General features: G+C 42.4%; 1 protein-coding gene across 1 annotated transcript in view; it reads right to left on the bottom strand.

Annotated features, from left to right (window-relative positions):
- The window catches only part of znf407 (zinc finger protein 407), a 165,970-nt gene that overhangs the window by 41,029 nt on the left and 110,249 nt on the right, over positions 1-14,692 (bottom strand). The window contains exons 8-9 of the mRNA XM_050047139.1: positions 13,116-13,236; positions 7,011-7,189 (exon numbers count right to left, since the gene is read on the bottom strand). Of these exons, the coding sequence (XP_049903096.1) occupies positions 7,011-7,189; positions 13,116-13,236 (300 nt within the window). The remainder of the gene's footprint in view (positions 1-7,010; positions 7,190-13,115; positions 13,237-14,692) is intronic.

The raw sequence follows: 14,692 nt of genomic DNA on the forward strand, positions 1-14,692 counted from the left end.
AGGAAGACAAGGGTCCTTGGCACAGCAAAAGGGGCAAAGGTCATGGTGGAGATCTCAGAAGTGCACTTCAGCCAATGAGGGTGTAGATCAGGGAAAACATGTTGGTACTAGGGGCTGTGTTGACTCAGTAAAGGTCAAGATGGGGCAAGCAGGGCTGAAAGTGAAAATCAGCAGTCTGGCCTCGTCTCACAACCTCCTCTCCTGAATAGTTTCTGCCTCTCTTTCTTATCTTTTCACTTTTCTTCCTAACTCAACTTCTTTCTTCCTTTCTTTCTGTCGCTCTGTCTTTGTTTCTTGTCTTGGACAGGTTAGCTGTTAGCTGTAGCTGGATATGTACAGTGTCTGAATTGAAGGAGAAGGAGGATTGAATTATGGATGAGGCTTTATAGGAGCCGGCGGCCTGTCTGGTCCCATATTCACTGTCCCATACAGGAGGAACAGCCCTGCCTGCGAGCATCCCCACCACACATCACTCAAGGGAGGTGTTTGTGTGTATCTATGTGTGTGCTTCTGTCTAAGTACTGTATGTTCACATGAAAGCAGACTCCAGTGTTCCGAAAAACATTCTTTAAAACATACACCAAATATTTTTCCTTTTATCTTTTGATTATAAGAAAGAAGTTAAGCATTTGATGTGCGCTGACACATTATAAACAGTCCTGTTAGGATGTCTGAAGAGTAATAGCTTAAATGAATGATTCACACTAGGGAAACAAAAACCGGTGCCATAGATATCCAGGAAAAGTTGTTTCAATGTTTGAGCTGGAGTCTAAGACGAAATATGCTTATTAACTTCTTAAACTGCCTCAAAAAATTAAGATTTTGTAGATAAATTCAATCTATATGTGTGGTTACAAAACTCTTTCCTGCTGTTCTCCTTCTTGTGCCCTTGAACATCCGACTTTCTGTGCTCCACATGCCACGATCACAATGTAGTATTTGACTAAAAACCTATGCAGACTGAATTTTATCCTTTTGTCCCGCTATCACACTGCAACTGTTCGGCTGTGCCCTACATAAGCCATCTGCAACTTTTTAGAATATTGCAACATAAGCAAGCACCTAACATAACTGTGCCACTGCAACACCAGGGAGCATATATCAAGTGTCATCAATCTGCCTCAAATTTTCTGACAGTGACAGAACTTGTCCAGAGGCTCAGACGGAGGTTGACCCAGTCTGTCAATGACACTACACTTCCACTCATCATTTACCGTGTGGAAAAAAAATCTGTCTGTGATGGCCTAAAGGTGGCAAAGACACAATGTAGACATCACTTCACATTTGGGGCAGCTGGAAACCGACTGCCTCTACGTCTCCACACTGATTGGATGGGACTTGTCAGTCAAGGATCTGAATGGCCACTAAACAGCTGAGCTGAGGCCCTCAGATTGGCGCCAGGAGGAAGGAAAGGGAATAGAAGACGAGGATGAAACAAAAGACCGTTTGTTGTGGCTGATGAGTGATAAATGCAGCCGGTTGGGGGAGTTTTCATGCTCATTGGAGCAGGTCATTATGCAGGAATTGCTGCTCGCTCGGCCCAGATCGGCCCTGTATTGGTTTACCGAGACACACGCAACCTAGGGTGTGCATTTTCCCCTAAACCTCTTCGCTAACCCCCCAGACACACTCACACACACACACACTCCTTGTTGCATGTCTCCTGGGACACACGCATTGAGCAGCTGCTTCTAAACTGTAACATCTCAACCAAGACTACATGTGGAGTGTGTGGATGGAAAGAGGTTAGTAAGAGGGACGTTTGAGGGAAGGATGAAGGGGCAGAAGACACAATTAGAAGTTAAAAAAAAATTCAATTCAGTCCTTAAACAATTCTTTTCCACCAACAAGGCATGGGTGGTGCTCAGGTTTGTGTACTTATTTTTGAAGAATTCAGAGCATTTCAACCCCCCAAAAAAGTTGGTTCCCAGCTGAAACCAAAAAATTGCAGGTTTTCCTCAACCTGAAGTGCGAACCGTGACAACATCGGTTGACGTGTCATATTTTACAGGTTAGAAAAAGAGGGTGAAGAAGGCAACGATGGAGAAATCAAGTGAGAAATTGTTGGAAAAAGGAGCGTGCAGTTGTCTTATTAATAGTTGGTCCATGTTAATTTTTTGGATAAAAACAAATATATGTAATAACAGAAGAAAAGCACACGTGGGCTGGTTGCTAGATAGCACCAGAGTTCCAAGAATCCTGAATGGAACCAGTTCAAGAACCAGAGCTAATTTGGTAAAAAGGGGTGACAATGAGCCATTCAGGACCAGATGAAGCTGAAAGGTGTTCCTCCTTGAGGGAATCCTCCAATTAACACCCCAACACTGGCTTGAGCTAATCTTCAAGTTTAAACATGCAGGCGTGTTGAGGTTGCTTTGTGTGGTCGGGGAAATTAGATATGATGGAAGAAGAATAACAAACACAGGCACAAAAATAGTGAGTGTTGTACAAACCGAAATGAAGACATACTGTGACTACAAAAGACCACATTTATTACGTTAAAGGCCATATTCACTGGGACTTGAGAAACATTTAGAAAACTGCATATGATGTGTTTTCTATGTGGGATTGCTTTGATCATTTTAACCTAAACTAAAACAGCTGAGCTCAATTCCGTCAAAGTTTGCTCTTTTCTTCGCTGGTAAAAGTATCATACATTTTTTGGCTTCCCCTCAAGCCAATAAATGCTTCATTGTTGATTTTGTAAGATACAACTCAAAATAACTAAATCTACGGCGTGACAGCATCAGCACAATGAGCCACCCTGTTAATCTGACTTTACATCGCACTGAACAGAATGACTTTTTTCATTAATGCCCATCATGTGAACGCAACAGAAGGACGGTGACACAAAGACGCAGGTTCATCACTAACGCTGACGACTTGATGTCCTATAGGTGTTTTTTCAAAGATCTGTGATGCATTGTTTTTTTTTACACATATTTTCCAACACAGAAACGTGTCACATATAACACATTGTTATTAGAAACAGATGTTGATTTTATCGTCGGTGTCTGAGGCTTCTCTCACAACGTCGACACAGTGTCATATGCGCTGGGATACCAGGACACATTTGCATGACATACACACCTGTCCTCCACAATCCAACACGCCGCTGTAACACAATACGCAAGTAAAACTCAGGAGAGTAATGTTTCATTACATGACGAACAGAAGGTGAAAGCGAGGGAGGGGAGCCGGCGAGGCACACAGATGCATAACTTAAGTAAAAGCCATCCAAACCCATATTTGTTTACAGATTTGTTTAATAAGGAAAAAATATATGCAAACAAATGAATTTGCCTGTGGTTGTAACTGTGTATTAAGATCATCACTTACAAGGCCAGGTCTCCTCTAGCCCTCTACAGTAGCCATCCATCATGCATTATTAAGGAAAATAGAATCTGCATAAAGCAGCAACAATGCCTTGAAGAAGTTTATTTATTTATTTGTTTTATCTGCTTAGGCACTAAGCAGCAGATCCAAGTACTCAGTCGCTGTTAGCTAATTACAAAGCATTTGATCGCTATGCCCCCAAGACGTGCAATTATAACCTTGGTTGGAAATTAGGGAAATATTTCACAATTTAAAATAGTGGGATGAAGATGCTCTGACGAAGCTAATGGCGACATCTCACCTGTGTGTGTGTGTGTGCATGTGTGGTGTCTGAGTGTGTGTGTGTGTGTGTGTGTGTAATATATTTTTTGGTACTGAACAGGACAGGAGGCTGATTTAACAAAGCCATTGCCCTGCAACCACAGCTGACCTCGCTGGAGGGAGATAGCAAAGAAAGAAGGAAATATACCATTTCCCAAAGCTGCTCCAGTCACAGTGTACTTGCAGCATTTTAACTAGAAAGAAAGTTCTAGCAGAGGGGTAATTTAGCAAAGTCGCGGCGCTCTGAGGTACCTGTAGCTCGAGTTCTGCTGCAGTGCTATCTATGCCGAGATCACACAGGCGCCGCCACTTCTTTCTGGCATATCTCTCTGCAGATCGCACAAGGAAGACAATTGTCATTACCATTTTATTAAAATGTGTCCTATCAGCAACATTTTCCCCTCACATATCTAACCTCTTTTTTTCATTCTTTTTTTTCCCCTCTAATTCTAATCATCATTCCCCTCCATCACTTGCTGGGTCTAATTCCCTCTCTTCCTTCGTTTGCAAAGGACCTCTGCTTTCATCCTTGAGAAGGGCTTTAATTCGAAGTGCGACGCTGAATAAAGAAGGGAAGACGGAGAGCGAGAGAGAGTGATATGGAAAGACAGAGCAGCAGTGGAGACATTCGGGTGTCAATCAATCTGGCGCGAGGGGCTGCAAGGGCCCGTGACTAGGGTGCGTTTGATCTGTGTCTTTCAAAGGGGGAACAGCGGGAAGGGCCATCACAGATGATTTGCCTCTCGCTGCTGGCCCTGGTGCCACTCTGACAGAGAGCAATCACAAGCAGGTTAATTCAACATCTACCTTCTTAATCTTTTTTTCCCCTGTCTCTTTCTTTTGGTCTCGTTCTGTCTACTTAGATGAAACACTGCTCTTTCCGCTACCACCCCCACCTCTCTTTTCTCTCTTATGAAAGAGGGAGAGATCACAAGTGTACTTCCAATGCCTTTTCAAACCACCTATAGTTTGATTGCTTGGGTCTTAATCAGGTAAAGAGTTGTTGATTTTCTTCAGTCCTGCAAAATAATTTATTTACGTGTTGCTACAAGTAAAATTTGGAGCAAACTGTAATGCATCAACGAAAGCGAAGTGGGAGCAGTAATTGTGGAGTAAGAAACACCGTCAGCTGCATTTTTGGATGATTTCTTTTGCTGTCATTCTTTGGGTTCATATCTGTGGTGTGGTGTGACCAGAATATGAATTAGGACGTCATGATGACATCTTGAAAACATGCTGCTTAACTCGACTGAAAGAGGAGGATATGTTTCCTCCAGATGACTGAAAGACTACGCGCGTTCCAGACAAGATCTGACCTTCGTTCAAAACACTGAAAACTGAAACCCATGATGTGCACTGCTTGCTATAGCTGGTGGAATCACAGTAAGATCATAGACACCTTTAAGATGAAGCCACAAGACTGGCCTGGACACATACAGAGATTTGCTCTAACTGTTGTGTTCCTATATGGCTTAACAGGTCACACTAAGGGGGACGCAAAGAAACAAAACCTTCACCAAAGGTCAGGCCATGCATAAGGACAAACAGAGGTGAGGGAAATTCTGGGGTAAAAGGGTAAAAGACGCGTAAAAGGTGTGCTTTGGTTAAAGGTGAAAGGGTATGGAGAACATGAAGAAGGGAGGTGTTTTTAAGAGTACTTGAAGGTAAAAAGGTTGTGCAGAGAGGTTAGGACATGGAAGTAAAGGAGTTCAAAGATATAAGTTGGTCATTGAATTTGAAGAACAGAAATTATACCACCAATAGGCCTTAAAATAAACTTTTAAGGGTCAGCAAGAAGATAAAACTCCAGATCCATTCGGTTTCAACAGGAAATAAACAACAGTACCACCAGATTGCAGCCATCGTCGAGTAATGTCCCTGCCTGGCCTCTTTCCCATGGTGCTCCCCTCCAACTCTACCGCTTTTATGTAAGGTCAAAGGGATAACAGGATAAAGGCTGTCCTCTCTGCTCCTCTGAAGGACAAGCACTCTGTCGATTGGATTTGGTGGCCTTCAAGGACAAAGGAAGAACACTGGGATACAACGGATCCAATAGCAGAGGAACAAGATTTCATCTGTCTCTATGGCCTGAGTGATTGGCAGGGATGGCTAGACCAGCAGTCTTTGAGTGCTGCCTCTTTGTGGCTGGGTGCCCTCCATCAGCACTGAATAGCGAGACTCGATCCATTGACAAAAACACACTCAATGATTCGCGAAGATCTGACCTCTGCTGAATGATAGAGCCTGGGCAGAGTTGTAGGGGCAGCCAGGTGGTTTAATTCAGTGGAATGAATTCAATTGTTTATTTGTTTGTGGGTATACACTGTATGTGTATAAATGTTTGTGTGCATGTTACACATTGGAACGCAGATTAGAGAGAAAGATTAAAGGGGAGACTTGAGAAAACTTTAGAGAGGAAAATGGAAAGTGGTGTGGTTCAAATGCTGGAAATAGCGGAGCAATTGTAGATGAAGAACATAATGTGTTGGTTAGGTTCCCTCGACAAGGCAGTTAAAAGGGAAGTCCAGAGATTTACTATGGCATTTTCATACAGTTGGGTGGATGCAAAGAGAGAGATTTAAAAATAATGAGTCAATAATCAAAAGCAGCAACAGCAAGAGATACAGAAACAGATCTACTGACTCTTAGTCCATAGCTTGGGTAAAGCTCCAGAAACAGTTAATCCTGCACTTCCCATGATACAACTCAGTTGCAGCCTTTGTTAGACTTTCTCCAACTGTTCTTTGAAACTCCACACGTCCAGGTTGTGATACAGGTTCTGTAGAAAAAGCTGACCCGAATTGAGATAACCAAGATGACATCAATATGACATCACCTGGATTATTTTCTCAAACTAGAAATCTCCTCTAGAGATACACAAAAATAATTACTTTATCACCTTTCAGGGAAATTCAATTTTTCACTCCACTGTTATTTTTTACACAGACACATAGGCCTTGTTCAAGGGCACTTCAACAATGGAGGTGAACTGGCACCTCCCCAGCTACTAGTCCAACTCTGTTACTGATTGGTCCATGCTGGACATGAACTGGCCACCAATGGGTCCCAAGCCAAGTCCCCACAGACTGAGCCACTGCCTTCCATTTTACAACTGTTTTTATAAGCAGAATCTTTTATGACTAGTAAACTGATCTCCATGTGAAAAGTTGGTGGTGTCCCTTTAACTTTCAGCTAATTCAGGAGCTACTCAGCAGTCAATAGGACAAAAAAGGTGGTAGTGGGCAGATGTGGAACTGTGACACTGAACATGAATCGTATGGAATGTTGTGGATGTTGAAAATAGGCAAAGACGTAGAGTAGCCCCCTAAAGTACAATTTGAACAGTTAGTTACCTGCATGTAGGTAGGCGAGGTCTGGATTCTCAATATCAGGGTGATTTTCCTTCAGGTGGTTGCGGAACTCCATGGGAGAGTTGGTGGCAGAGTTGCATTTGGGACAGTTGTACATCTTCACGCCCTCATGTTTGCCCGTATGGAGAATGTGCTTCCGGATGTTCTCAGCACAGTTGGATCTAAGGGAGACAAACGAAGATAAAAGGCCTCATTCCTTTTTGGAATAGATGAAAAAAAAAAAAAAAGATTAAAAGATGAGAGTCATGAGGGAGAAAACACAAGATAAACGCTTGGCAACTTTCCCGAAAAAAGGTTTGCTGTACTAACATTTTATTTTGTTGCAATGATGACACACACACGCACATGCGCACGCACACACACACACACACACACACACACACACACACACACACACACACACACACACACACTAGAAAAAACTCAAACTGGGCTTTGGAGCTGAGGGAGCAGCCGTGTTTGGACAGACTCTCAAAGCATTCATTGCCTAAATACGCCTCTGTGAAACAAGCCCACAACCAGCAAATGACTAAAGATCGCTTTCACAAACAACCAAACCCAAGTTGTTACACAAACAATATTTACATCCTGCAATTTCTTTGATATTCCGTCATGCTCTTTCATATCTCTTATTTTCTTGCCTTGCAGTTGCTCAGGTTTAGTGTGTAATGGTGGTGGTGGGAGCAGTGGGTGATGCATCCTGTGAGACTGCACATGGATCTAGAGGCCCACTGAGTGCGTTAGAGATATGTCTGAAGACATCTGTTATGCATTATGTATCTTTTGCAATTCTATGAAAGGTAAAGAAGTGGTGGTGTATGTTGTGTGCGCGCGGCGTGCGAGAATTTGCGGGTCTTCGGACTGGTCAGATAGGGCAGGCCAAGCAGTGAGCTACTGCAGGGTGTAGGATGTAATGATGTCAGCTCAGAGAGTCACACACAACCCTCTGCTGATTAATGATGCTGCCTGACCTGCTCCCAGGCTCTATCTAAACCTGCCCACGGACACACAAACACAAACACACACATGTGTTACTGAAACCCTGAATGGACAAAACAAACATGCACATACATATATACTTACACAGACATGAACAGACCTTAGTTTGCACCAAAATAAAAATTATTAATCTCTAATATGACTACACAGGTGCAAATATTAAGACATGAATCCATAAACACCATACCCCCCCACCTGCACACACACACACACACACACACACACGCACACACATAATGCATCATGCAAGCAAGCATGTGCAGTGTAGAACACAGTTTCATACACACACATAAACACACACCATCATGTGTTGATGGATGGGGCACTCGTGCTCAGTTTGGACCTGACATTCTCGGACAGTATAATACGCAATTACTCTCCCTTATCACCTTGGCCGGGACAATAAAGCCTCACAGTGCCATAGCTCACGCCAGCCAAGGAGAGAATTTGTTTTCACTTTTGCAGAGACACCTCTCTCCATCATGGGGCCACAGTCCAGCCCGGCTCCACTGGGGCCTTAAAAAAAAAAACAAAAAAAAAAACAGAGCGGGCCCTCACTGGGTTCTGTTCATGCTGTATGAAACACATAAGCTGTAGCCACTGGTGAACAATGATGGCTCCTCACAAAACTGAACGCTATAGTCAGTTGGGGTGCCACGCTCTCAACAACAACAAAAAGTGTTTTAATCCACATCAATATGTCTGTCTTACCAGATCACTGATGATTGATTCAAAAATATATCCACTTCATGAACACCTTTCCATTTTCTTTGTGTCACAGAAGTCATTCCTGGCTCCCACAAGTATTGGATTTGGCTTTCTGGTTTGTTCAAAGCTAAGCAAAATTAAAACCAGGTAGTTAGCATGAGCGCTGACTGACACAGGGAACAAACAGACAAATAAAAGGGGTCCAGCTTTGATCCTCCAAAAAGACCCACAATGAAAGAGACTGGCAATACTGGCCACACCTGATTCACAGGTGACATGTAGCACAATCAAACAAGGCTCTGAGTCCAGAATTTTTTTTTATTTTTTTTTTTAAAAGGAGCTGCAGATGATGAACCGACCTGATATGAAAACAATACATTTAAGGCCTTGTAGGTTTATGTCATGTGTAACGAATGTGAAGAGCTTTAAAAATTTTAAGTATCCAAACAAGTGAGATTCACATGACTCTTAATATTCACACATATTCTCTATCATTTATCCAGTAGATTGGCACCCACTGCTGTCGTGACTTCATCAGCCTTCACTAGCAAGTTCACATACAAATCATGGCCACATCTGTTGACTGTTCTTCTGCTTAATGAAAAAAAGACAGACGCAAGAACTTAAAACTGTCACATGCTCACGAATTACCGCAAATCATGCTGCTAAAAAATGCATTTTTTACTAAAAGTGAACTGATTTCTTATTCGAAAAGTGGGAGCATAAATAGATAAAATTTGAAGCGGAGCTAAAAGGTTCTAAAGAGAGCGCGGGTGGATTCCTAGGGGGGCCATGCTATCTCTCAGATATGGTAATGGCGTAATTGTCATATTAAAACAACACAACGTGCATTTAGGAGTCAGCAGGTGTCACAGTTAGTGAAAGCCCACACCAGCCCTCCTACTATACACTGTATTAATTAGTCCCAACACTGTTTCAACTTCCTCCCCCATCCATGCACTCACCATGGGACTCAGCCATAGTGATGCTCAACGGATACATCACCCCTTCTCTGCCTCTTTCTGTGTCTCCCTCACTCGCCCCTTTATTTTAGCCATTTCCATATTCCTCCTCCCAACGAGTGTATGGTAATGGGAGAGGTGTAATTGAGAGGCGCTTCGTTAGAGGAGATTTAAATGTGTTTCTTTGTGTGTGTTAAGAGTTGGGAGGGGAGGGGGTGTATTTGGATCATTGGGGCTATTTGGATCTTATTCTGCCAAGGAGGCTCAGTTATCATCATTAATGTCTCCCCCCCTCCTCCCTCATCTCTCCCTTCACTTTACAAGGTCGCAAACCTTCCTGGCACTGACAGTAAGCGTGTCATCCTCAAAGCCGCCATCGCCTCAAATTGAAAGACTATTTTAACAGGTAGATTGAAACATGAATGCCGCAGCATTCAATAAACAATAATAGCCCCAGAAGGATGGTAACATGGCAGGAGTCAGAGGCTACATATCAATTAGACCGCTTAAGATGCCACTGTGACTTTAATGAGAAAAAAAAACCCTCCTCATTGGGAACAATAGAAATGATTCCTTAAACACTGAAGTAAAGAAGTTTTGCGGCTTGCATAAATAGCTGGAGAATAGTCAAATAGACATCATTAATTGACAGCCAAGGACTCCCAGTGCAATATCATTAGAATATTTTTACCACTATTCTCCTACTATAATTATCCCCCTCTATTATCTATCTCTGTCTGAATAGGAGATGAGTGGCATTTGATAGATCATTCACTCCCTGCTCATTTACATGCATTTGAGGAGCAGCCGTGATGGAGATCACATTGTATCAAGTGGGAACCATGGATGTCATCCATAACATTTAATATGGATATTTTAAAAGTGGAAATCAGATGTATACCTGTACAACAGATATAAATATTTTCTATGAGCAAGACCTGTCAATCACACAACTGCTTTGCCTCAGACCTTGATATGTCTGTACAACTGTGCCATATCTATTTCATAAGCTTACATCGAAAGGTCAAGCGTGCTAACTCATCTAGTAGCTCCTTATCGTGGTCAGGCCACCAGAGATGTCAGGGTTTAAACATGTATTCAGTGTGTAAAAGCAGGGCGGAGGCGAGGGCCCTCGCGGCTGTCTGAGGCCCCCGCATTCAATTCCTCATCCTCACATTAGTAAGCCAGCGGGACGTTTCCCCAACCTCCTCCTCCTCCCACCTTGCCCCCCCTTCACTGCCCTCTGGACCTCTCAGAACCCCTGGGGCCACCAAAATGTTAATTGGGCTTCTAATTTACTGTTTCATTTGCCACTATCTGTAATGATCATTAAGTATCAGTGCAGGAACAATGAGGCCAGGAACATTTGGCACGTTCTATGTACAGTATCTCTCTGATATTGGGGTTAGGCTACAGCAGTGGTTTCATATAGGACCAAAATTTGCCCTCAAGGAAAAAAAATCAGCCAATTTATATAATTACCTTTTTTTTTTTTTTTACTTTACTTTGAGCCTTTGACCTGCTGTAATATGTTTAATGAGACATTTGGATAGATGGTGTGTTTTCATCATACAGTCTTGCTTTGTTTTTCCCTGATGTTCTGAGGTTTAGTGTCCCATGAGGTACAAAATTTCTGGCATAGCACGAATGAAATTCAGGCAAAACAACAAATTCTTGCAGTATGCAAATTTAATACAGACTATTGGCAGGTCTAGTCTAACAAGACTGAGAGCCTAGAGCCATGCTAGTGGCTCTGTGAGAATGTTGTTGGGCACGATGGTGCTTTTAATGTCAGCATGTTAACATGCTTACAATGATGAAGCCACCATCCTGATGTTTAGCAGGTAAAAAACTCAAAGTGCTCACCATCTTAGTTTAGCATGTTCTAATAAGCACTAAACACAAAGTACAGCTGAGGCTAATGGGAATGACACTTTTCCAAGTATTTGGTCATAAACTGAGGTTATTGACGTGATGATGGCACTAGATGAAAAGTCAAGGGATCACCGAAGTCAGCTGGAAAACACAAATATCTGTACAACGTTTTGTGCCCATTCAAGTGGTCAAGCAGTGAAAACTTGACTTTGCTGGTGGTGCTATGAAAAGTCAGTAGAATTCATCCTCTGGGCACCTTAAATGCCTGTACACAATTTCATGGCAAGCCACCCAAAAATTCCACTTAAACACACGAAATCACCAGCATCAGCGGGATTCCTCCAATAGTTGTAAAGATATTTGAGTCTGAAACAAAGTGGTAGACCGTGCATCATCATCACCCCTTGAGGCATGCCGCAAACGTGGCTAATAAAAATACCAACCATACACTGGCCTAAAAACCTTGCAGTTCAACTCAAAACGGCACATATTAAAAAAAAAGGACGCAATCTTCCTATGCGATTAAATGACACTTGTAATCATTTCAGCACAGTAATCTTCAAAGCATCTTACATGTGTCTGAAATCAAACATCAGCTAAAATCCCCCACACTGGTTGACTCCTAATTGATACATTCAAGACATACTTCATGATAACTTTAGGTACAAGGTGAGATAAACCTGTGATAATTGCAAAATAATAGCCTGACTGCAATTATTACACCTCAGCATTTCATTTTTTCTAAGTTGGACTGCATACAAAAGACTTATGAAATGAGCGGAGCGCTTCACTGCAGCGGAGCAGGTGTAGCAAGCTGCCGAAATGACTTTGTCACAGAGGGGAAAAAACGAATGAAGAGTACATCTAAAACCAATGATGGGTTTGAGATCATTCCCTTTCACACTCTTCTGCCACAATCTGACGAGGAAGCACAGGATGAGAGAAAGAGAGAGAGAGGGAGAGACAGAGTCAAGAGGAGACGGAGGGAGAGAGAGAGAGGGAGAGAGAGAGAGAGATAGAGAGAGATGGAGATGTGCAACGCCAGCCAAAACTTTTTCAATTTCACCGACAATTTCCTGTGTAATTACTGATGTGGTATGATGGTGTTTTAATGACAGGGACCTGCCAGTGACAGTGACATTGTGTGTGTGTGAGAGCGAGAGTGTGCGCGGGTGTATGTGTGTTGGGGGAGATCTGGCTGGGCCTGTTGATGATGGCAGAGTGATGAGATGGAGCCATGCTGTGGAGATTAGACCTGTCTGCCCTCCACCTCTCCCACCCACCCTGCACACACACACGTGCACATACACGCACACACACACACACACACACACACACACACACACACACAAAGCCTCGAGCATTTACGCCACCCTCCACCTCTCCAAACTACCCTACAATGCCACCTGCTATCTCACCATCACACTCACTCACTTATATACCCGGTGCAACCCTCCCACCTCCCACCTATCAACCCTGATCATCAGTGCCATGGTGGCGGCCATCAGCGCCACCAACCATGGGCGGGTCAATGAGCCGGTACCTGTAGTCGCACCAGGGGCAGCGGTACGGTTTCTCCCCAGTGTGGACCCGTTTGTGCCGCGATAGGTGGGACTGCGTGGTGGAGGCGAAGTTGCAGAGCTTACATTTGAAGGGTCTCTCTCCTGTGGGGTGGGGGAGGTTTAAAAGAGAAGACACAGAACATGGTGATGAAACCAAGATGATATAAATGTCACGCACAGACAAACACACATAGACACATAAATATACACACCCAGGTAGAAGGACTGCACTGGAATGGTTCAGCTGATATGTGACACCATTTTGCTGGATTCAACAGTCCAAATTTAGAATTTGAAGTTGTTAATAATGCTATGTGGGATTATTTGGAGACCAATCAATGACAAAAACAAGGTTAGTAAAAGTATATTTTGCTGACAGTAGTAATTTAATCATCGAAAACTGTGACTAAATATGTTCATTGACAACCTTTTTTTTTCATGACTAAGACAAGATGATGTCGAGATGGCACTGACATCATTAAACACCAACTGGGACTATATCAACATCCAGTATTGGTGACAAGTTAAGAAGTGTTGAGAAGGGCTGCCCACTTCCTTTCGGTGCCCATGTTAACAATTGGGCTGTTCAGACAGCAACAGTTTGTGCGTCTGGTCTTTTTCTCCATCAGGACTACACCAGCAGCACACAATGATCACAGAAAGGACTTACTTACTTACTTAAGTTAAAGTTAACAATGAAAACAACAGGACTTGGGTCTGTACAGCTCTCATTGTTTCATAATAGTTTTAAAGAGTATGTGGCCTCAGGCCAGGTGTTGAATCCTGTTGGTTCAAAATAAAAAGGCAAATCAGATCATGCTCCATGTCTGGATGTATTAAATGGATACTATCAGACCACTATAAGAGACACTTACTTCAAAGCTGCATTCTTAATCATTTAACTTGTGTTTTTCATCAAATAATGAGATGAAAAAATGTGTGAAATAAATTTGACTAAAATGACAATATTACTGGTTTGGCTTGACTGAAATGTAAATATGATCTGATGACTAAAAAAGACTAAAGTGTCAACAGATTTCATTGACTAAAACTAACAATAATTATTATTTGACTATAATAAGACTAAAATGCCCAGAATGCCCAAAATGCCCTTTAGGCAAGTAAAACATTGTCCTTAACAAGGACATTTGACACAGGACTTAAACTATTTAAAAAAGCTGACATAATTAACACTACTCAACAGAACCATGAACAGTTCTCAAGCTACTGAATAACAACATTTTCTGAAGTACATTTATGTGTTCTTGCTTACTCTGAGCACTGCAGGTGCAAAAAAATGTTAAAATGTACTAAAATAAAGTACTAAATATTCTGTATGTGAAATGTTGTATGGGACTTGTCTTTTAAGTGTCAGTTAATGCTGAAACACTGAAAGGGTTTGTGTCCACTGAAGAATTGAAATCAACTGAAGTGCAATTGACGTTATTTGTCCGTTTGCACGTAGTTTAACAGCTGAAGAGTTGAAAGCAGTTGGACTGCAATTTACGGAGTAAGATATGAAGGCAGTTGAACTGTAAGCAGAAATAAGAAGAAATTT

The sequence above is a fragment of the Epinephelus moara genome, chromosome 6 (assembly GCF_006386435.1).
Source record: "Epinephelus moara isolate mb chromosome 6, YSFRI_EMoa_1.0, whole genome shotgun sequence".
NCBI lineage: Eukaryota > Metazoa > Chordata > Actinopteri > Perciformes > Serranidae > Epinephelus > Epinephelus moara.